The sequence below is a fragment of the Perissodus microlepis genome, chromosome 17 (genome assembly GCF_051167445.1).
Source record: "Perissodus microlepis isolate ML-2025 ecotype Zambia chromosome 17, ASM5116744v1, whole genome shotgun sequence".
Classification (NCBI taxonomy): Eukaryota; Metazoa; Chordata; class Actinopteri; order Cichliformes; family Cichlidae; genus Perissodus; species Perissodus microlepis.
Window position 1 is genome coordinate 35,489,988 of NC_140477.1, and position 24,317 is coordinate 35,514,304.

Consider the following 24,317-nt stretch of genomic DNA (forward strand, 5'->3'; position numbering starts at 1 on the left):
TGAAGATTATGGCAAAAGGACGAGCGTCACAACGTCCATGATGAGTGTAATCAGTTCCCCAGGTAGTGATGATGAAGACGACTGATCGCTTGCACGATGAAGGCAATGGAGCTGGTAGCTGCGATCATGACAATCGTGGTATAAGATAATGACTGGAAATGACATGGTGAAGAAGTTTAAGACGCTGATTAAGAGAGAGTTGTGACGATAATGAATGAGGTGATGAAGAGCAGCAACCAGAAGACTATAAGGAGGACTGGAACGATGTTTCCTCATCCTCTGCTTCCCCCCCCTAGGGGCAACCTCACCGCCGCCCCTCCCATGCACAGCGTTGCCTCGGTGATTGCCGGTTTACGTGATGACGTCGGATGTATATGAGCGCAGGCGGCGGGATCTCTCTCCCTTTTACCGCCATCGGAGCGGAGTCTCTTTCTTCCTCGAGACCGCTTCACTGCGTAGCGCCGCTAACCAAACCAGCCTCCGGCTAGACAGCGAAGGTAAGAGACGGGAGTTGGAAATGGCTTCGGCGCTAACGCCCCAAACTTGGTCGTCGTCCCCGAAGTTGAATTTCAGTCCCACTGTATGAGCGAACGGTGGCAAGAGGGTGACAGCGCTGCTTTTGCTAATGCTAGTCAAGTCAGACAGTGGCAGCAGCCATTGAGACTGGCTCCACCATGATGTGTGTTAACGTTACACGCGATTTGGGAAAAAAACAATAAAACAGCGTTTATGTTCGTCCGCTTCCACCGGACTGTTTGACCAGTCATTGCATTCGCAGAGAGGACAAAACGCTGGCCAAGTCCGGCACTTGTCGGCGTTTTTCGACATTTGTTGACACGTGTCTCCTATCTTGTAATTTTGGACTTGACCTTATTTTTATTTTTGTGGAGGATGGGTGGGTGGAGATGGAGGGGGACGGGGGACTGTTCACGAGACTGAGCTTTACTGATAACGGCACGCGGCGTTTGGTTGAATTGGATAGTTGGTTCTATTACATAAGGGGAAGCTGGTTAAAACGTGGTGCTGGAGCGTTGACACCACTTCCTAACTGGCCCATATTTTCTAGTTACAGCACCGTGTCTGTCGAAGCTGTTCCTCCCACTTGCTCTCCCCGAGTAGTGCGCATCGAGCTAGCAGCACGCAAGCTAGCTTTAACTAGCAGCGCACACACAAGAGCTCTTTGATACTAGACTGAGGCAGGCCGGCTAAAGTTGGTCTGTACACTAGCCGGAGTCCGGCTTGTTTTATGTGGGTAAAATGATTGAACGTTTCAACAGGTTGGCTGCCAAATGAAGCCGAAATGTGGTTTCAGCAGGCAGGCATCCACCCGGGGCTTTTTGTTAGTCATGAATGGGTCGACATGACTTCAGCATGCAACACGTGGTCGCTGGGCAGGGATAGAAGAAATGGCTATCTTGAGTAAGGGTCTGTCTTTGGGCCAGTTTGATGTTTTTAGGAGAATGTAATCAATTAGCTGCTCCGTGTTGCAATTAGTCTTCTCTAGGGAAGACGTAGATGGGTTTAAGTTGTCTTTTTTTCTTTTTCTTTTTTAATGGCAATTACACACCAAACAAGGTGGGAGCAGCTTAAATCTCATTTTTTTTGTTCAAATGAATCGCCACATATAGCTCTGGAAGCGCTGATGTTGTTATCACTTTTCACAATGAAAAAACAAGTTGAGGTATTTTAGGGACTTAAACAATGAGGCATGCTGTTGATATTGACGCAGGTTGGCCTGGACAATTTGATAGAAAATGCTCCAGGCTGGTATTATCCTGAGCGTAATATACCCAAGTCTTTTTTTCGTGCATTATAAGCCAACTACCCCAACTAAAAACACTGTCATCTCATTCTGCACAGTGGAAGTTTTTTTTTTTTTTTGTCCTAAGAGCTTTCTCCAGTACTTATCAATAATTTGGAGAAATAGAGAGGTGGTAGGGATGGTGGGTGTCATCCTAGAGTAACAAAGCACATGTGCTTTTATTATTCCTAGACACTTTCAGATTTATTCATTTGTCAGTGTAAACTTAAAAAGTGAAAGCCTAAAAAACGTTTCTTGCTATTCCAAAAGTGGCAGACTGCAGATTTCATTTGAGAAATGGGATGTAATTAAAGTCACAAACCAGCCAACAAGGCAGGCTTCTCCCTAAATCAGTTATCCTCTGCAAGAGGGAAGAAACACATTGATCTGTCATGTGACTTTTCCAAGCTAAAAGTGTCACATCTGCTCTGCAGCTGAATAATCTTGGCGTATCGGCTGAATATAGCCCACCTGAGATAAACAGTTATGATATGCTGCTTTGTTGAAATAATTTCCTTGCTCGGTTGAAAGACCTACATAGATTTTTGGTTTCGATTCTAATTTGTCAAAAGTTAAGTGTAATAGATTATAAGCTCCTGGGCTTTAGTTCTTGAAGCCCTGCAGCTGCTAGTGTTACAGGCTAACAAGGGACAGATTTGCCCCTGGGATGACAGGTGAATGTAGTTAATGAGCTGATGAGTTGGGACAGCAGCAAGAACATGGCAGTCAGGAAAAGGATTATGGACCTTTTACCATCATCTGCACTCTGCTGAAATGCCGTCGTGTCATTCATGTGTTGCTAGGTCAGTGATGATTCATATAAAATGTGTCTTTTAACGTTGTCATGATAAAGTAGTGGTACTCAAAGTCCATTAGACTTTTAAAAAATTGAATAATTGTTTTTTTTTTTTTTCTTAATGGGGAAAAAATACTTTGGCTCATGTGTTCCTCCATGGCACTCAGCTGCCTCTTCAGTGAATCTCGGGTCCATCCTTTATGGGTTTTAGCAGTTCTTTTCCTGTTCCATGGGACATAATTGCATGCAAGTCGCATCCTAGAGCTGGTGGAGAACTGGTTCCTGTAGTGCTAAGCCAAACTGTACCAGGCCACAGGAGTAGAAAAGGGACTGCTGTCAAGCAGCTAAACTCCTAGCTGGTGGAGTTGGAATATGTCTGTAGGGAGAGGCAACTGAATTGCATCAAGGACCCGCCACCCTAATCCGTCTCTCAGGGGAAGGAGGCCTTGGCTGAGTGGCAAGGGGGTAGGTGACTAACAGCCAGGGTTGATCCCATGTAGACTGGGATGGGACTCTTAAAATAAGCATGTGATGGATTTAGACAAATCCTGAGTGTTTAATAAAAATTCTTTGGAAAAAGAAGTTAATTATTTATTTACTTAATTATTTGGGGATGGGCGTGTTTGTAGAGATTAGTAAAGTTTATTTGAATATCGATCATAGCAGGTAATAGTAGCCACAGTGCTAAACAGACTGCTGTACTGATCGGCAAAGGACTAATGAGGGAAAAATGACATTGATATGCACTAAAGTCATTTTCAGTCTTTTGTTTTTAATCAGTGTGTGAATGCCTCATAAGGCTCTGCTCTGCTTTGATCTTTCACGAGATGCTGTCAGTGCTGTGTTGACTGCAGCCTAGGGTTCCTTTTATATGCATTTTTCATGCATTTCCTCTGGAGTGGAGGGTAGTGCTGTGTGTGCACTATTTTCAGGAGTAGCATTACTTATACAGCCAGTTTAGTTTCATTTGCATCAAAATGGTGAGGCTACAGTTTTACATTTTTAAAATTATACAATAAAAACTATATATATCACTTTAGTTCTTTTGTGGTAATAAGAAGGGAAGGGGACTTGATATGAAGTAACTCGAGTTTGTGGTTTATTATTAGCGTTCTCTAACAACATTGGGGGGGCGCTTATTACAGAAATTTGTTTCGATTTATTTTTTTACTGTGGAGGTGCTCAGTAACGTTCCAGTAGCTGTTTAACAACACAATGAAGGACTGTTAAATTTAAACCAGTATCTTTATATTAGCTTAGAAGTTGGTTGTAAACGGTGTTCAACAGAAATCTTAGTGTACTAATTAAAAACATGAATGCACATTAATATCCTCAATGCCCCTGCAGATACCTTTCCTTTCTGCAAGTTCTTAATATTAGTGGAAATGCCAGGCTTTTTGTTTTTAAGTATATTACATAAAATTGTTCAGTGGTGGTATTCACCCTTTAACTGCTTACTAGAAAAAGATGTGTAAAGGTAGAGATGAGGCTCAACAGACGGATGAACTAATGATAAGAGCCGTATTTTGGTTGTGGTCATTACTCCTGAACTTTCCACTGTGAGAACAGAAGTTGCATAACATAAAGTGTGCTATAGCTCAATCATGCGTAACCTCATGCATGTCTCTTTGGTGCCCTCTGGTACTTATACAAATTGCACTACACCTTTGTGCGTATGAAATTTCTGCCTACTGTCATTAAATGATTTACTCTGGCTCTTGCAGCCAGTTTTTAAACTGAAACTAGTCATTTTGAGCGGGTTGTGTTAATAAGTTGCCATCTCCTAACCTGGTTAGGATAGATGCAGCTTTGTGGTTAGGATAGTGCACCCCTCTGGTAACAATAACATTTCATCCAGGATTTCTAAGCTAACTGGTTCTGTTCTTTCTTTCTAGCATCACTTGAGACTCGGTTAATATGGCAGACATCGACAAGTAAGTACATTATGTGGTGTTGGTAACTAAAATTAAACATTTGGCCTCTCTGTCAACTCGTTTTTTTTTTTTTTTTTTTTCTAAGTTAAAGGTGACATTTTTTGTGCTTATAAGGTAAACCTTGAATATACCAAAAGCAGAACCATGGAGAGGTCCAGATTTGTTGCGGTAAAGCCTGACAAAGGGTTTGCTACAGGTGCTTCTGTTGGGACACCTGTCAAAGCATCCACACCCCAGCCTTTTATTCTAAAATTCCTGTGTCGTTGTTACAAAAGAGGCAGTGATTTGTAGTTGCGCACTCATTATGATATGAAATCGGACTTTTTAACATGAAGCCTACAGTAGTTGGACTTGTTTTTGGAGCCAGCTTCATGTGGTCATTGGAGGAACTGCAGTTTCTGTTACTGAGTTTTCAGATTCAGAAAGTGCCCCTCAGGTTAAATCCAAGGGTGCAGTGCAGTAGGAGCTCCTCCACACACCTCTCCAACAGCTAGGGTTACTTTTTTTTTCCCTTTAAATGCGTGTTTTACAGGCCACCTTTAAAACATGTATGGCTCTGTAACAATGGCCCAATCGGATGGAAGCTGTCTCTTTGACTCTTAAATTCTTCCACTCTTGGGCATTGATTTTTAACAACAGTCTGCAGCCTGATGGAAGGATGAGACTGGCTAGTGAAGCTGTGTTATGTTCGGTATTGAACTGTGATAGTGCTGCATCTTGAAGTTGGGCATCATGTTTCACTGCTTTGAGCAGCATCATGGGTAAAGGCAGACTCCAGTTTTGTTTACTAGTGAATTTTTAGAGCTGCACTGCATCACTGCTGGCCCTCACTCAGTATCAGGATGATCTTGGGCAAGGTGTGTCAGCATGGCAGTTGGCTCTTCATTGTTAGTCATGCTATTACTGCCACATGTGGCTGGCATAGTGGTCAGTGATCAGCCAAAAGATGCCAGGAGTAGTTTGGCCAATCTTAAATGTTCCTTCATAAGTACTGCTTTGTTTTGGCTAACATTTCCACCTTCTGTCCTTCTCCTCGAGCAGCAAAGATCAGGCTGAGATGGACCCAGCAGATATGGAGGATGTTGAGGAAGTGGAAGAGGAGGAGACGGGAGAAGATGAAAACAGCAAAGGTAAGGCAGTCTCAGTATACTTACAGTCTAGAGTTGAATTGTGCATATTCTGTGGTTTAGGTGAAATGTAGAAGTGGGGGAATGTGGGGTCACATGCGCGCCCCCCCCCCCCCCAAAAAAAAAAAAAAAAAAGCTATTTAGCCAGTGCCAAAGGAATATCAATAGCCAAGTGATAACATTGAGAAGATGGCAATTCAAACACTCAGTATCAGTGGGTGAACAAAGTGGCACATAAACTTGAATACAGCATAATAGACTTAACAGTTGAGAGCTGGGAGCACTGATCCGTTTTATTTTGGGATCTCGATGCTGTTTATGTATTCTTTGATCCTCAATGGTTCCGACGACTCCTCACATATTGGCCTACTCCCGGCTTATTGTGGCTAGATATAGATTGCTGCTTGGGCCTATCTTTTTATAGCTAGTTTGAGCAGTCTTTTAAAAGCCAGACTTGAAAGAAGACTGATTCTGGCTGCCTACGTCTGATCTGTCACAGCGGCCGCATTTTAAGGAAATCTGTACACAAGACCTAGAAGCTGGGGGAGGATTATAAATGCATGAGTAATACATGGTTGCAGCCTGCTGGCGTTAACATGCAGTGTAGACCCTCATTAAGAAATCTTTTGAGATTTCACACACGAGGGCTGTTGTGGAACACCTCTAACTTGGGAATCACAAGCTCTGAACATTTGAGATTTTTAACTGATGTTTGAGCTGAATGTAAATCTATTAATTACATGAAGCACCCCATGCCCTGCATATACTCCTCTGCTTTATTGTAGGGTTTCAGTAATGCTGTAGCTTCAGTTGCACAGGTACTGTGGTGTAGTACAGTTTGTCTGTAGTGTGTGGATGCACTATAGAACAGTTCCTGTGGTTGGTAGATTTGGTAATGATTAAAAACAAGTTTTTATTGCTGGTTGTGTATTAGCGGCACCTTGGTTGAAATTCAGTTACTACTACAGTTAGGGCTGTGCGATATGACCAAAATCTCATCTCCCGATATAAGACATCTATCGTCCCGATAACGATATAAATCACAAAAATGCAACATTTTCTGTAAATTCTGTGAATCTCGGGCAGCTCGACTTGCGGGAAGTGTTTCCAGCTGCGCGTCATGTAGCTGGAGTCGAGTGTTTTAACCGATGCATGAAACGATACATTTTTAGACACAAGTTGTAACGGACGCCGTTTTCTTTGTGAGTATTTATTACACGGTGTGCTACGGGGAGAAGCCTGTTTTAACGTTTGAGTCTAAGGTTTATTTTTTAGCACCTGGCGGCTCTTTTTTACTTATCCGTAAATAATCTGCTCTTTCACGTAATTCAGTTTATTTTGAAAAGTCTCAACAGGATCTTGAGGTTTATTGTGAAAGGTTTATGTGGAACATAAACAAGCGGACACGCGATGGTGTTACCGTTGTTGTTGCTAAAGAAAACGCATAAAAACAGGCGCTTGTCCGTCTGTAGTGTGGTTATATTAAATATAAGAGAAAGAGAGAACTTTAAGAAATTAATATAGCCACTGCAGTGACCATCAAAACCATGAAAAAACATTGCCATAAACAGTTTATTTTGTGACACACGAAACAAACGATAGCGTAAAATGAAACGATAGACGTTTTTATATCGTCATCCGATATATATCGTTATATTGAACAGCCCTAACTACAGTCGTTCCAGTAAGCTGAGCCGATAGACTTTGACTTGAGGTTTTGTTTTTTTTTGGTGTGTCAGTTTAACAACATGGGCAATTATAGTTGCTGAACTTGCCCCTGCATTTACATAACTTGAGGAATGTGCTACAACTGCTAGTTAACTTAATTCTGACAGTGCTGCAAATGGGGTTTAACATAATTCAAATCCCCCTCAGTGACCCAGTTTAAGTGTGTATAGCTTTAAAACCTCAAATGTAACAATTGAAGACTACAGGGGGATCAGTTTGTAAAGGTGTAGTGATGCTTCTCTAAAACAATCTAATGTGGTGGTTTACACACAGGTCAGTGCTTCAGTTTCAGCCAGACACACAAATCCACTTTCTTCAGGAAGGTTATCCAGGGTTAAACTATATCAAATAAAAACATGTAGCGCTGCCTGCTGTGGTGACCCCTTGTCACAAGGGGAGCAACATTTGTTTTGTCACTTCATAACAGCCCCCTTCTTGTGTTTTTGGTCTACTACAGAATTCTACATTAAAGCATCTGCTTAAGGAGCTGATTTTGTCTAAATTCAGTGAAGCTTATTTATTTATTTGACTCAGTGCAGCATCCCAGACATCTCACTGATTTTTGGCTTGTAACACAAGGAAAATGTCCAGGATGTGCCAGCAGAGAAAAGTGACTTCCAGTCTTTTTAATCTTCTCACCTGCCAGCAGCAATCTGACTGAGCTTTGATAGGTGTGAGCAATGTGTCGGACACTTGGGTTGTACCATCTGTCACCTGTCTGGCTGCACAAAGGAAGAGCACTCTTTGACTGCTGAGCATATATGTATATGCAACATTCATAATGCACATAACCAGACATCAACCTCTGTTTCCACACTTTAAAGCATACAACAAGCAAAGTACTTAAGAGCACTCCACCGAGCAGTGATGGAATGGTTACAAAAACAATCGTAAAATTGTTATTGTGCAGCTCCTGATTTGGGTTTCAATTATAAATCGGTATATTTGAGTGTAGTTTTAAGTGAATCCCACTCAACATCAGTTCTGAGATGATGTTCAAGTTCTGCTCATAGATTTCTTTTCACTGTATGTTTCTCTTCAGCTCGTCAGCTGACTGTCCAGATGATGCAGAATCCACAGATCCTGGCTGCGCTGCAGGAGAGGCTGGATGGTTTGAATGGCTCACCATCAGGGTACATGGAGAGGTGAGGGATGGCTCATTTGTCTTGCCTGAGCAGCACACAGGCAGCTCTGAATTGAGAATAATGTACAGACTTTGTTTTTGTTTTTATATTAAGGTTTTTATGCAAGAGTGGTATTCACTAAATTTTGTTCAGTAGATCCTGCTTTTTTTCTTTTTTTAAGTCTGGCTGTTGGCAACTGTTGCTGTGGGCTTTCCATCAGTTACAGCAATCACTTCCTTGCAAATAGACAATCAAAAACATCCACCTACAATCTACATGCTTTAGCATACTGATGAGTATCTGAAATGGTGACTACACCTTGTTGAGTAGAAATGCAAATGAGTTTGAAGTTGAGGTCAGCCACACCAGCGGTTAACATCAACGGTGCAGTCAAAACAAGCGAGTCATGAGTTGATGAGCATCTACCAGTGTGACACTACATGGCCCAAGAAATACAACCGGGTTTCAGTGTGAAGCAGGTGGGCTTCTTACATTGAAGTGGGAAGCCTCAGCCCCTGGCGAGGTCAGCTATTATCATCTCGGATGCAATGAAGGAAGAACGCATGTTGAGTTTCAAACTTCACTTTGTAAGGACAGCTGGTTTTAAATTGGGTATGCTGAGGCACATAAAGGTGAGATGTATGGTAATAGGAAAACCCATTTTAATGTGTTACAGACCACTTCCAGACTGTAGGCAGTGAAACATTAAACAGAAGTTCAAACAAGACAAAATTGTCTGTTCGTATTAAAATGCAAAATCCAAAGTCTAGCACTGCTTTCTCAGTGTAAGTGGCTGTGAGCACCTGGTGTCCTTCATAAAACAGCATACCAGAGAGCCTTTAAAATAAATGCATACAATGATGTTGTGGAAAAAGGACAGTGGGGCACTGCATTTCAGGGCATAGTACTGGCATTAGTTGTAAATAATGAGGGCTGCTTTAGTGGGCGAATAGCTGCACAATGACTTTATTTTGTGTAGTCACTTGAGTTAACATGGATCAATTTGTTGCCTGAGTCCAGGAAATGTAATCACAGCTGACGTGAGTCATAGTTAAAACGAAAATAATCCAAGTGGAGGAGATACTTTTAACAAAAACCACACTGAAGGATGCTTGCTGAAACGGCGACAGTTCAGTCAGTGGTTGGGGCTTCTGAGATGTTAGGTTGTGAGCGTCGCTGTGCGTCTTTGCTACGGTGCTGAGCCACCCACTGCTCCTCTCCTCAGCAAAACCATCAGCAAGCAGCTCTTTAATCAACATGTCAAGTGTTTGGCAGTCACCACCAAACTCAGCGGTTGCATCCCAGCACTTGGGACTCAAACACGCATTCCCCTGCCAGGCTAGTGCAGGCGTCTCTAATTTACCACACTGCAGAGAAACTTGACTCGGTGCAGTCTCTCTGCACTTCTGAGTCTGGTTAACTGTTCTGCGAGATCATTCAACAGATTCTAAAGATATAAGTAGGATGTTAAAGTTGCAGGGTGTCCAAATGGGACAGCAGAGATGTGCACCTTCAAATGCAGAAACATGGGGTCTGATGTGAAAGAACAAGCAGAAAGAGCAGATTTGCATTACAGGAGAATTTATTCCACCATCAGATAAATGCACTATATTGAAAGCTAGCTGAATGGAATCGGTAGCATCCTACAAAATAAGTCTACGATGAGTTGGAAATGAGAAGCATGGATGTGATGAAATGGTTTCATATTCATTTCAGTTTAAGTCTTAAAAATATAAACTGTCTGTCATTAAAAGCAAACATGGAAGTGACCTTGTAAGACATGAGGAGGAACCCCTCTCTCATCTACAGCAAGTACCAGGCTACAAGTTCCCCAAGTGTCCACCAAGTAAATCTGCAAAAAAAAAAAAAACGACGCTGATGTTAAATGAAGCAAATCTGAATAAAAGCGGTTCTCAGCATAGTTTTACTGTGTTTAAAATGCTTTCTTGGAAGGCCATCCTGACTCACTGTGGATCCTCTGGGGAGAGTATGTCTGTGCGCTTTGTTGCCATTCTCTAAAGCTCTCTGCAGATTAACTTCTGAAGAGGGGGCCACTATTTGCCTCACTTTTTCCCCCCTGTGACTTAAAATTTTTTGTAAGGGCTAGAAAACGAATGACAATCAAGTGGATATCCATTTTTTTTTCTTTTACTTGGAGTTTAAATATTACTTTTCAATAACCAGGATTGTCCTCATGTCTTCTGTTCATGTGTCCTCCCTCAGTTTACCAAAGGTCGTAAAGAGACGTGTCAATGCTCTCAAGAACCTGCAGGTCAAATGCGCCCACATTGAAGCGAAGTTCTACGAGGAAGTACATGAGCTGGAAAGAAAGTATGCTGCCCTCTACCAGCCCCTCTTCGACAAAGTATGTTTTTGGTCTTGTGTATACTATGTAAAGAAGTCATGGTTTGTCACCACAAAGTAAAACTTACTGCGTATTATGTGTTCCAGCGTGATGCAGCCACTCTTTAGTCACTCACAGTAAGACCAGAAGCCTAATTTTGTATGGCTCTTCCCTTTACAGCGACTTATGACATGAATGACAATTTAAAAACTGTCTTTTTAGAATGTATTTATTTATTTTTGTTTTTTGGAAGAACTGTTGAATCACAAATTCTGCTCTTCAGAAGAAACTCTCATAAGCCTACAGGTTGCATATACATTTACCTATATATTGATTAAATATAAGAATCTGCTGAGCACTTGATGAGGGCCAAAGCACTCGATTTGAACAAGACTTGCAGCTCTCACGTTGTAACTGGACATGAGTAGGTTTAGACCTGCATTGATACTGATGTGTTTGACGCTTTCCCCTTGAGCATCATTTGCCTCGAGTGCACACTTTCTTGAATCTGTGAAGCTACATCAGGATTTAGAAGCAGCTCAGGGAACTTAGAGCTTGCATAGAAAACGTATGGCTCTGGTCTGCTGTTTGAGCACACTCCATGTGTGTAAGTGTATCTATACTAACCATAGCTCTTTCATCATTCTTCCATCTGTGGTGGAGCCAAGAAAGCAGCTTTTCTCAGATATGCTGCAAACCTTTGATAATCTGGGACCAGAATTTTTCTGGAAAATGAAATGAGTTGTTTTCTCAACTATAAAAATAGTTCCTCTTAAATGTTAACTGATAGTCAAGTAAATGCTTTAAGCTGACTTGTGTTGAAAGGTTTGCTTTGTGTTGCATCAGAAGGTGATGAAAGAAGAGGTTGTAAAAAACCCCTTTCTGGATTTGGATCACACTGTTGTACTGCATGTAACATAAGTGTACAATCCTTCACCTTTGCAGTGAGGACTGCTTTCAAGCTGCTGTTCTGGGTGTTTCTGATGTCACTAATGCAGTGTTAAAGGCACCTTTTCCTGTAAATTAACACTGTTTGAAATGACTACTTTGCCATTAGTTCATGTTCTCATACAACTCACAGAATGCAGGATTTGTTTATTTTGTAAGAACTGATTTGCTGTGGTATAACTTGCAGTATAAAATAAATGCATGTGTAAATTTGTAATTCAGATGGTTCTCTCGTTTCCTCACAGAGAAGTGACATAGTGAAAGCAGCTTATGAGCCCACAGATGAGGAATGTGAATGGAAAGCGGATGAAGAGGAAGAGCTGACAGTACGTAAGCAGGGACAAATGACAAATACACCTGCATGCTTACTGTATAAATACTTGGCTTTCTGCATTTTTCTGCTTTCACATTTCGTACGTGGACCCAATTGTCTTCCCAAAGTGACAGCACAGCATCCAACCATCACTGATTTCAGACATCTGCTTTTCAAAGAGTGGATTAAATCTGTACTATGGTGCTGCTTGTGAAGCTAGGTTTTTTTTTTTTTTTTTTTTTTTTTTTTTTAAAACACCCCCTTTTGGTCATTATTGTTCAGTGCTGTGTGGTTGTATATGTGGACAGGGTGTAAAATATGTTTTGGTTTGTTTATTCACCAAACACACAAATATTTAGAAGAAAACTTCTTTTAACCAGGATGAGATGAAGGAGAAGGCCAAGTTGGAGGAAGAGAAGAAGGATGAGGAAAAAGAAGACCCCAAAGGCATTCCTGAATTCTGGTTAACGGTTTTCAAAAATGTGGACCTGCTCAGTGACATGCTGCAGGTATGTTTACACACACAGAAAATGGGTCACAGACAGCGACTACTTCTCTAATTCAATAATCAGGGTTTGCTTCCACCTCCTGGCCAATAGCTGTATAGGCTGGCTCGTGTGGTTTCTAACAGCTTTTCTGTGTTTGCTTCTAAACCACTATTCTTCCCTCCCCTCAGGAACATGATGAACCCATCCTTAAGCATTTACAAGACATTAAAGTAAAATTCTCAGATCCAGGACAGCCAATGGTAAGTGTGCTTCTCATACTTTAAATGGCTAAAACCAGTCTGACTGTTTGCTCATCAGCCTCTTGTGTTCACCAGAGCTTCACATTAGAGTTCCAGTTTGAGCCAAACGACTTCTTCACAAACACAGTGTTGACAAAAACCTACAAGATGAGGTCAGAGCCCGATGAGAACGACCCCTTCTCCTTCGATGGGCCAGAGATCATGAGCTGCACAGGGTGAGTGTCGGCGATTCTTTCTTCTTTTCAGGTTTTTGTTTTCTAAACAACTCTTGATGCACGTAATGAAATGCTGCCAAAGAGCTTATCGTTTCTTCAGTTTTACACCTCAGCTGTCACAGGCTGATGGAGTGGTGCTGTTGAGTGGGCAACGTGGCAGCTTGTGAACTGACATAGGACTTTGAAAGTCATACCATAGGTGCATCTACCAAATATCTGAGATGAGTCTGAACTCTGTGACCTCGAGGTCGCAATTTATAAATCAAATGTATACCAAACTCATATTAACTAGGAGGTTGTGGGTGAGCACTGGTGGCCACCAGTATTGTTCTCCAACCAGAGAGGCAGAGGATAATTGAAAGTACTTACTGGATAATTCGTACATCCCAGATGTTTTTTAGATTCGACACTTCAAATGCTGCCTCCTGACCTTGTTTCCATTGCTCCTTGTTTTTGACAACAGCTGCACGATTGACTGGACAAAGGGCAAGAACGTCACATTGAAAACAATCAAAAAGAAACAAAAGCACAAGGGCCGTGGCACGGTCAGGACGGTCACCAAAACGGTCCCCAACGACTCCTTTTTCAACTTCTTCACCCCACCAGAGGGTAAGAGTGACATGGCAGAAAAGTTGACCGTTGCTATACAGAGTTTGCTCCAGTCTGAGTTTGTTTGCATTGTTTCATTTTGATCTGTGCTTTCTTTGCAGTCCCAGAAAATGGCGAGTTGGTAAGTTGGTGCTTTTACACACTGTTTCACCTGGGATGTCTTTTGATATTAAGTTGAGCTTCTTTATATGAGACGCACACTTCCATTAACCTCAAACATCATGTAGTGACTTAAAAACATGATTTGGTGACCCAGATAAGTAACTACAGTCAAGGTTGCCAGAGGGGCTGGTCTCTGAATCTTAATATTGAGTAATACTACCAGCAAAGCCACTACAGTTTGGCAACAAACTGTTTTCTCAACATTTGATTTTGACAAAATTCAAATTTTATCACAAACTAACTCCAGCTGCATCTTGGCACATCTTAAAGGCAAACCTTAGTGACTGACAGGCCGGAGGATTTGTAATCAGTTTTGTACCCATTCTTCCCTCCAAGGAGGAAACGCACTTCAGATGCCATTTGTATAGAAATGCTGAATCAGGGGCACCTCTGGTTGCTTTCTCACTTTGTTCAGGAAATGCATGAATAAACTGTCTGATTTCAGGATGAGGATTCGGAAGCCATTCTGGCTGCTGACTTTGAAATTGGCCACTTCATCCGCGAACGTATCGTACCCCGAGCGGTGCTGTATTTCACAGGAGAGGCCATAGAGGATGATGACGATGATGTGAGTGTGGGCATTTGATATCTTGGGTGGGGTTACAAAGTGATTGAGTTGTAAGAATTAATTCAACTTAAATAAGCATTTTAATTTGGCATGATCCTGGCTCTTAACAAATGTTTTTCTTTTACAGTATGATGAAGAGGGAGAGGAGGCAGATGATGAGGTAAAACCACCAAAAAACTACCACAGGCCACTAAAGCTTACATTTTGGAAGTTGTAGACTGAAGTTGCCCTGTGCTGTGTGTTCAGGAAGGTGAAGAGGAGGCTGACGAGGAGAACGACCCCGACTATGATCCCAAGGTGAGAGAACATGTCTGTAAAGATCTCTGGTGCTGTGAGAAAAGACCTTACTCAGCAGTTCTCAACTTTGATGGCTCAGGATTTTCTTACTTAAGGCGATGGATAGCTTCACGAGTCACTGCGTTCAGAATCTTTCTGCATAATTTTCTGTCACCTGAGGATCCTGAGCTGCAGGTGGAGAACAGCTGATTTCAACATACAGAATACATACTGTCAACAAATGCATCTCATTTTACACCAGCTTTAATTTGCTTCAGCTTCTGTTCTGTTGTGACCTTGGTTTGGTCCTCTGGTTAAGACAGAAAATGCATCCAGTTGATATTTTGTCTTTTCAGCGCTCCATTTTGAGTTTGACTTTTACAAGTTGTTGAAATTTGAATGCTGCATGTTGTTGTTAAAGCTAAAGTAACACAGATACAGTATGCCAGAAACAAAAGGACACAAGGAAAAAGAAAATCCTTCAAGCTTGTACAGAATTTTAGCCAATAGGCTTTCTGCTATTTTTCTGCCACATTTGGACAAGATTTTACCTCATTTTATGGTAACTGCCCAGAAACGCATCAAAATCTGCCAGTAAGCAGTTTACTTCATCACCTAATAAACAAATTCATCTGGAAACCACGTCAATCTTAGTCTAAACCAGGGGTCGGCAACCCTAGGCACGGCACGCGAAGGGTTTACTGATGGCACGACCATAGCTGGACTGGCCAGATTTTTTTTGTAATGGTGTAAACAATGAAAGGTGGTGGATGCTGGTCGGTGTGTAAAAGTAACTCAGTTGTTTGGTGGTGGCATCGCGGAGCTTCCACAGATTCAGTAACATTAGCAAGTGGTGGAGGGCAGCAGGTGGATGAGGGAAAGGGGACGCAGAAGGAGGAGAGACCCGAGGCGGTGAACTGAACTTCAGGTAAGAAGTTATGACCTGCAGTCTATCTGGGTCAGATATAAACCAAGTTTAGGTGTAGTTTATTTTCGTTGTGCTGACTTTTTACCGTCAGTTACAACAACTCGTACTAGCTAGCATGACCGAGTTTCTATACAGCTGGGTGGGTGCTGTGATGTTACTGATAGTGAACTTTATTTTATTCATAAGGTTAGTTTGTAGAGTTGCCAACCGTCCCGTAAAAAGACGGAATCGTATCGTATTCAGAGAAAATATTATGCGTTTCGTATTGAGCTGAGAGGGGACGCAGTTTGTCCCGGACTTCAGCTACAATGAAAAAGACACAAAGCTGGATTTATTCTGTTGTTACGCTGCAGCTGCCTCTTCTTCTCTCATTCTCTCCCCTCCCTCTCCTGTTGCTACTTCAATCATGAAACTGATCAATGATCAGCTGATCGGCTTTTCTCTCGTTTATCGCCCACTTTGCGCCAGAAAGAAGAAACCAGCAGATGTCGCGCTAAACAACAGCAGCACGTTTAAGCTTGATCAGCTGTTGTTAGAATTTATTTAATATTAATTTCTAGTATCAGCTGATGTTTGCTGGAGCCACAGCTGTAAAAGCTGCTGGTCATGATATCGGTTCGGTTATCTGGTGAGAGGGAAACATGAAGATGAAACCAGGAGATGTTCTTACTGGATCATCAGAGCTGAACAGGTGATGGAGAAACAGGTTCACCTTTTAGGAGACATGAATGAGTTGAAGTGAAGTTATGAACTGTTTCTGAGAGACGAATAACACCAGGATCCTGACAGCTGGTAACTGTGCAGGGGTGGATCTAGCAAAGTTTTGCCAGGGGGGCCAGGTGGGGCATTAACGGGGAGAGGGGGGCACAAAGAAATACTTTCTTATTCTCATTTAAAATGTCTGGCTGTTATTAAATAATTATCTGAAGCTTACAACCAAAGTTTTTATCTGATGTAAAATGTATAGAAATCATACATATACCAACAAGATTGTACATCACAGTCACAACAGCATCTGTTTTCATTCAAAGGCTTTAATACCTGGGGGGCTGGTCTCTAGTCAAAATGCCCGGGCTGTTTTTTTTGTCCCAGTCCAGCCCTGGGCACGACACGCAGTGAATTAATCTGAGAAGGTGCATCAAAAAATAAATGGCTGGGCCAGCGGTGCACATCGCAAATTAGCTCGCATACACACATTAGTTGTGTCGCTTCTTAATGACGGTATCTTAGCTAACAACCCCAACTACCAGATTCAACTTGTAATTGGCTAAAAATAACTTAGAGGGACGTTGTTAGCTTTCCATATTCTGACACTTCAAAAGCTTCAGCAGCTGTCCGCTCAGCACAGCATCAGCACCACGGAGATACACGGATACATCCGTAGACTCGAGACACAATGCATTTTCGGGACTTTCAGGCGTTTGGACCAATGTTTTCTTTTCTGATCAAACCAGAAATCTTTAATGAGCAGCTAGATTTGTCTCGCATTAACTGGCTGAGTTAATGCAACATCGAAGCAGCTGGAATCCACAGCTGTGCGTGTTCATGGAGCTGCATGTTCACCTGCTGGACATCACTACCTGACAAGTTTAACTGTCTTCAGAACATTGCAGAGGCCTTATTGACAGTATTTGGCTCTACATATCTGTGTGAGCAGATTTACTCTCACATGAGTGTCCTCAGGTCTGAATGCTGGACACTCGGAGACCTGTGTCTCTGAGTGGGAGACCAGAGATCACATTAACATGTGTCTCTGTATTAACAAACATGCCATATTGGCTCAGTTTATTTTTCTTATCATTGTTGTGAGGAGACCATAAATAGCATTTGAATTTTCTGTTGTACAGTTCATTTGCTGTTATGGATAAAAAGTCTTTTTTTTATTGTCTAACTTCATATAGAGCGTTATTAAATTTATTGCTAATGCAATCATATGACACTGACTTCTGAGGAAATTTTAAATGACACTCGCCATCAGAAAGGTTGCCGACCCCTGGTCTAAACCTTAGACTGGATATAAAACATTAATTTAAGTCACAAATGACTGCAATATTAAAGTCATAAATCAAGTTAAAGTAGGTGCTTTTTTCCCCTCCTCACCCCATAGATACAATCAGACATTCCCCCTCACCCAGAGCTGCCGAGGCTGCCTACGTCCCCAGGATTCCAAATTTACTGTAACCTGAACACACCAGCTGTGTTTATTGTGACAGTCCAATTATTACTACTATGTATCTTTACTACATTATGGTTACTCAGCACAGCGGTGAGCCAGACCACTTTGTAAAGTATTGTGACTGAGAGCCAGGGGTCCTTCATCATCTGTCAGTAAACATTCACTGCATTAGAAATAAACTTGAAAATGCATGGAAGGTAAAGACAACATTACACAGTATTTATCAGTTTAACATTGCTTGAACCACCCGTCATGGTCAGCAGCTTTTAATGGGCCAGAAATTCTGTACCCATCTTTAACCATTTGAATAGAAGAGGGCATGCACACACCAAATGAAGTGCAAATCTGATGAGATTTGGCCTAGTCCCCCTGAGACAAAAAATAACAGGTTGTCTCCTGCGGGGCTTTTTGTTCACTGAGATTCTCTGCATCCTTCTTGATGAAGGTAATGCAGCTGAAAAAAACTGAGTAAACAAAAGCACTGGAAACGGCAGCAAGATGCATGAACGTCTGTGATCAATGGACTCAAAGTGTCCTTTTGTTGGTAGTCATATTTGTAAGGTTGGGTTTTTGAGGGGTTACCTGCATGACCTTGCGTGTTGACTGTTGGCCTGAGACTAGTAACTTTGAATTACACCAAACCGAAGAAGCTGTTGAGTTTGACACCACAGCATGTAAACAAGCATGAGCTCTGCTGCTGCTTTGCTCAACTAAAACATCTGACATTCTGTATTCTGCGAGTTTGGCTTTTTTTTTTTTTTTTTTCTCCTATTCATTGATGTGTCTTCATCACCTGTCACTTTGGCATATTTTGTCAGCTACTCTTTAAATTTTTCCTCACTAGGTTTAAGTGGTGACTGTAGAAAAATAACCCTATCCTGGTAGGTACAGCTCATTAATTGTCAGCTTTTCCACCATCACACCCCACCACCCTCCACCCCCACACCTTTTGATTTTGGGTTATGGCTTTTCCATCTTTGTCTCTCTCCACCCTTCCTCGGCTGCTGTGTTAACGCTATCCTGACTTACTAACTCACTGGTTTGGCTTTTTTATTTATTTTTTCATGAAGTTTAACCCATGTTAGAGCTCTGCATTTGCACCTGTATCATTTCTGTATGTTGAAGCGAGCCCAACCTTCTTTGTTTTGTCCCCACCATGTTGAACTCTTCCCATGCACAAACACAGGCTAGTTCATCAGGGTGATGATTTGTTTGGCAAAAATGTCCTTTTTGTTTATGTGTGAGTTCCCATTTAAATGTCATTGGTCTGTTCGTCCATGAACGTCCTTTGTTTTCCTTCATGACCTCTGTTCATCTACATGCCCCCAATACAGGGCTGCTGTAATGTCTTAATGTCTGGTTAAATGGCTCTCAAATGTCCCCAAAAGTGCTTTTAATTCTAAAGGGCCTGTTACAATCCATTAGAAACTGGAGTTCTGGTAGTATATGTAGAAAGAAGCTCAGATGCTGCAGCAGTGGTGTTGGTTACAGACAGGGCATTCGTTTTTTGAATGCGTACTTTGAATCGCTCATTAAAAGCCACATGTGTTGAACGGTGGCAGCAACGACCTCACTCTGTAGTAATGTGTGTGGCATCAGGCCATGAAGAGCAGCCTTGAACAGCTGCAGCGTGCCATCATCACCTCTGCAAGTGTGTAATGTCTACTCCAAGGACGTCCCACCCTGAGTGTGCCGGGGGCTTAATTATCCTCCGTGTGCTTTTTAAACCTTAATTTGCCCCAGTGTTTCATTTATTTGGCAGCTAATTGATTTGATCTAAAGTCCCTGAGTTTATGTTTAAAGTGTCGACATTTGTTATTTTGAAAGGGCTAATGAAAAATGGGCTCCTATGGCAGATGTTTGGGTCTCTCCCAAGTTTGTACTGTGGATACGGAGTCCCATTATTCAACTTTGCTGGTTTAAAAAAAAAAAAAAAAATACCCCAGCCATTAATTTAATTAACCAGTGGAGATTTTGAAGCTAAATTTTCAGTCACTGAATCTCTGGCAGTTAGCTGGTTTGATGTTGGTATATCAGCCTCTAATCAACAAGTTACACAGAAATGTCTGATTTCTTTTTTGTTTTAGTGAACAAACATTCTCATTATTTTGTCCTCCACAGGACTCATTATGAGATTATCTCACACAGTGATGGAGGCCTCGAAACTCCAGTATTTGTCTGCATTTGTTGAAGATTACTGAGCTGAGTTTCTTTCCTCACCATAAGTTAAACTGAGGACAGCAGATTGTTCTGCTGACACACCCCATCAAGAAGATCCACCAGCTCGTCTTAAAATGAGATCTATCATGTCTAATGTTTCAGAGAGATCTGCAAGTTGTCATTTCCTAAGGCACCAAGATACATTTCGGCGTTCTCAAACGGCAACATTTAAGTCTCAGAAAAATGAGCAAACTGTTTATCTCATGAGGAATTACCTTTACCTGTCGTTTCTGGTTGCTCAGAATGCATCAAGTAGATGAGTAGAAATGTGTTTACTGGATGAATGTGCTGATAAATGGAAAAGAATAATCCTTTAATCCTTTGGCACAGCTGACAATAAGAGAATCAAAGTGTATTCTATGATGTTGGAAACCCTTCTGAGATTTTTAGGCTCACACTGATTTCTGAAGTGCTTAGTAACATGCGAGTGCTGAAAGATGGTTAATGTCTGAGGGTGCTTTAAGAGTTGCATAAGATTGACATGCTCCTGGTAGATGCCAACTAATGTGCGTTAAAGCAGGAACTGTAATATTGTTGAAACTAGCATGTTAGGCTGGCATGTTGGGGATGCTAGCAGCTGATGGTTTTTGTGCAGTAGAGGCTGGTGGGTGGGGAAGTGGTCCTTACTCAGAAATGAGCGCACAGCCCCCTGAAGTTTCCTAGTCACGACTGTAGTAAAGTAAAAATGACAGGAACCTCCTAGCTGTGTAAAAGAAATACTTGCAATACCTACAGCTCACTGAGGGCACTATAAAACTCCAAGCCATACACATCGGGCTTTATTTTATCCATTTAAGCACTTTATCTCCCTCACACCTGTGGTCAGCTTAGCTTTCATCATGAGTGCTCTTACTCTTACACTCCAGAAGAAAAACTTGAAATGGCCATCTAAGGTTTGTCATTATTTTTGCCTCATGCTGATACAAAAAGACATATGGGGAAAGATTTATATGAAGCACTTAAAGGTCACAAGTTGCATATGATAATTAGAAAAACTGTTAGCTTAGCAGAGCCAGCCTACTGCTAAGCTAACCTGCTGCTGGAGCTTCCCACGGGAGTGCACTCGATCCTCTGAAAGTCATGTCACTTAGACTTTCAAATGGTCTCACCAGCACCCTAAAGAATCCCTGGCCTCATGTTTATTTGCATCAATACTGTTTAACGAAAAGTATTTTCATACTGCTGTCTGTCTAATGTGAATGTGTCAGTCATCACATCCTTGTCATTTCTGTTGCATTTAAAAATAGCTGAGGTGAGAAGTTTGAGTTTGTAGCTGCTTGAGTGTGGTGGAGTGGCGTGACTGCGTACGTGCCATTTGAATGAGTCTGTATGGAGCGGCCTTCATCTTAACACCCACCATCCTGTTTCTTACAGAAGGATGCAGCCCCCCCAGCTGAGTGCAAGCAGCAGTGAAGCCTGACCCGGCTGCCTCGAGGATCAACTGCACTGTAACGGCTTCTCAAAAGAAGAAATATATAAATTAAAAAAAAAAAAAAAAAAAATAGTTACTTACCGCCTTATAATGTTTTGTATTTTTCTTGGTAGAGAACTTGGAGAAAAAAAGGTTTCAAGATTTTTGTTACAAAAACTCATGGTAATATACTGGGAGCAGTGTGGCTCGATATACATAGTATTTTACTAGACCTGTTTTCCCCTCTCTTCCTTCTCTGTACAATAGTTAGACTGCAGGAAGATAACCTCCCTCAAAAAGCATGAACTTGTTTCTTCACTGCTAAACTAGTTTGGGTTCTTGTGAAGTCTTTTGTTGTATTTGCTCTTAGACAACAGCTGTGGTTTAGACTGGCATTGCGGCGACACCAATCTATATATCCTCTCCTCAAAGCTAAATTCCAGGTTGTCCCAGTGATTTATTTTAGCTTTTGTTTTCTAAACTCTTAGCGGGGACTTGAGCACTTAAAAGAGAACACACAAAGCACTGTAGCATTTCCAGACAGGACGGATGTGTTAGCTGCACCTGAGTGTCCAGTCCAGTTTATTCTGTGGGATCCACAGTTGCCACCCCCTCACCTGACTTTTCTTTTTTTTTTTTTTTTCCACTCCCCCACAATTTCTTTGGGAATTCCTGTGCCACCTGTGCTCAACTGCTTTCCGCTTAAACATTCCGGTAAACGGACTGGCTGGCCCCATTAGTGAACCTCTTAAAGAGTCTGCCATTCTTCCTCCGGACGGACTGTTAAAATGATATCAAAACTGACGTTTGCAGTGACTTCTTCGCTCCTATGGCTCTCTACAGCCGACTCTCGAACATTCCTTATCTTAAGAAAACTCTGGAAGGTGGGGTGAGACAGTTTGTCAGGATGGCGTAGTTTGGCGACACAGCCCCAATAACCTCACGTTTCAGGATCCTCGAAGGCTCGCAGTAGTGTGGCTGTCGTCTTTTTCTATAGCACTTTGTTACTTGTGTGGTGTACCAGTGGTGTCCTGTCCAATTATTCAATGTGAGCAGCCCTTTGACTCCTCCCACCCCATACCTGAGGGGATGTGAGAGGGGGTGCTGCTGTAGCCCCGCTCTGTAGAGTTCAAGTTGTGCTATTTGGTTTAAAGTGCATTACCGTTGTTGTCGAGGGAGGCACACTAGTCCCATTCAGGGAAGCTTTATAGGAACAGTGTTGGGCAGATGTAGCACAGTGGATGACAAGGGGAGGGGGTGGAGTGTCAAGATTGGGCTCACACCTCACTTTTTCCCTCTTCGGTTTGTTTACCCCCCTCATGTAACCAATTCATGTCTCATGTGAACCTGAGCCCAGTAGCTGAGGTCACGGTTCATTTTTATCACTGTGAAAGAAATGGGGGAGTGTGATAAGGCCATTGTGTTGGCTCATGACCCACCACCCTGCCCACCCAAACCTGCTTCCTTTGTTACCCAGAATGCCTTGGAAAAGCTTGTCGGAGCAATACTTAAAGCCAGGAGAGGAACTGAAATGAAACAGTAGCCTTGCTCCCCCAGTTCTTTAGCGTCCCCCCCCCCCCTTTCTCTCCCCTCGGTTGTGAGAACAGCCATCTGTTGGTTGTCATTGGGGCATCATCATGTCCACTGTGGAGATCCAGGGTACTTGGCATTTTGCAGGGAGTATCCAGATCATGTTCATTGGAAATGGACTGACTGGATTTCTGTGGGGGCGTCCTTCTGAGCAGCTGTTGTCAAGGCAAAATGCTATGCTACAAAATACTAATGTACTCAATAACTGTACGTGTATGTTCATGAATAAATTGGTTAAACATGTATGTGATGGCGACTTTTTTTTTTTTTTCTCTCCCCTCCCCATCAAGTTTTTGTTTGTAGAATATTTAAATCTGTCATTCACATCAACACAATGCTTTGCTTGTTATCACCCGGAAACTACAGCATGGTTGTTAGGTTGCCATCAAAGTAAATTTGCATGCCCTGGCACTTTTATTTTTAAACTTGTAGTTGCGCATCATAAAATATCACAAATGGTCCTGACAAAGTATTGTTTTAAAATAAGAGTTCCAATTTAAACTGTCCTATGCCAGTGAGTTGGCTTCATTTAGTGCCTTGAATATACCTGTTCTTTGGGAAAGTGACTTGTATTTCCTTCATTTATCCTGTTAAAGTCTCATTGACATGAAAAAATGTCTTTTGTCAAAACAGATTTGGCCAAGAGTGTCAGAAATTCTGAATAACAAATCACAGCAGTTTTATAAATGTAATTTAAGGGACCAAAAGAAGAACTGGACTGATTATAATGAAGCCATCATACTTGAAAAGCAGGTGATTTCTTTGTGTTATAAATAACCCACTCATTATGATTACCAACAAAACATACTGAATAAAAAAACACAAGCCCCAGAATTTACTTTTCAAACTACACTGGGAATGTGGCCTATGAAGTGCTTGTTCCAGCAGATGGCGCAGTTGTGCAACATTTGAAACCATGTCCCCCGGGGAGTGTGGTTTGTAATAGAAACTGAACATGAGCACACAAAACCCCACACAAGAACCAAAAGGTCAATTGAATGGAGAGTGAAGGGCAGCAGTAGTGATGCAAATGAAAACTGAATGCATGTAAAGCAGACTGCAGGTGCTTACTGTCACTGTGATTCACTTGGAGGGCAGTCAATCTGAATGACTCTGACTACAATAATTTGCCTGCGTTTCAGTCTAGGCGGTGTTACAGTGTTTATGCATGAAGGAGAAATCTCAGCTCTGCGCAGTGCAACTTAAAGCACCTCTGATGCGTCTGCACATACTGGCAGACTTCTTCCATACTAAACTGTAGTGGTGTGCGGATGGATACTGAAATATCGATTCTTCCGA

At 41.9% G+C, this 24,317-nt stretch overlaps 1 protein-coding gene across 2 annotated transcripts; it reads left to right on the plus strand.

Moving 5' to 3' along the window:
- The first annotated feature begins 368 nt into the window (after window positions 1-368).
- Window positions 369-23,261, plus strand: nap1l1 (nucleosome assembly protein 1-like 1). Of its 2 annotated transcripts, XM_084909506.1 has the most exons (16): window positions 369-497; window positions 4,493-4,531; window positions 5,573-5,661; window positions 8,429-8,531; window positions 10,734-10,875; window positions 12,048-12,128; window positions 12,496-12,624; window positions 12,792-12,863; window positions 12,939-13,078; window positions 13,542-13,687; window positions 13,789-13,808; window positions 14,295-14,417; window positions 14,545-14,577; window positions 14,664-14,714; window positions 18,642-18,678; window positions 21,392-23,261. In XM_084909506.1, exons 2-15 carry the CDS (start codon window positions 4,515-4,517, stop codon window positions 18,645-18,647), a joined length of 1,152 nt encoding a protein of 383 aa, XP_084765632.1. In that variant the 5' UTR covers window positions 369-497; window positions 4,493-4,514; the 3' UTR covers window positions 18,648-18,678; window positions 21,392-23,261. The 2 variants fall into 2 exon arrangements, with proteins under 2 accessions (XP_084765632.1, XP_084765631.1); XM_084909505.1 differs by lacking the exon at window positions 18,642-18,678.
- The last annotated feature ends 1,056 nt before the right edge of the window (window positions 23,262-24,317 follow it).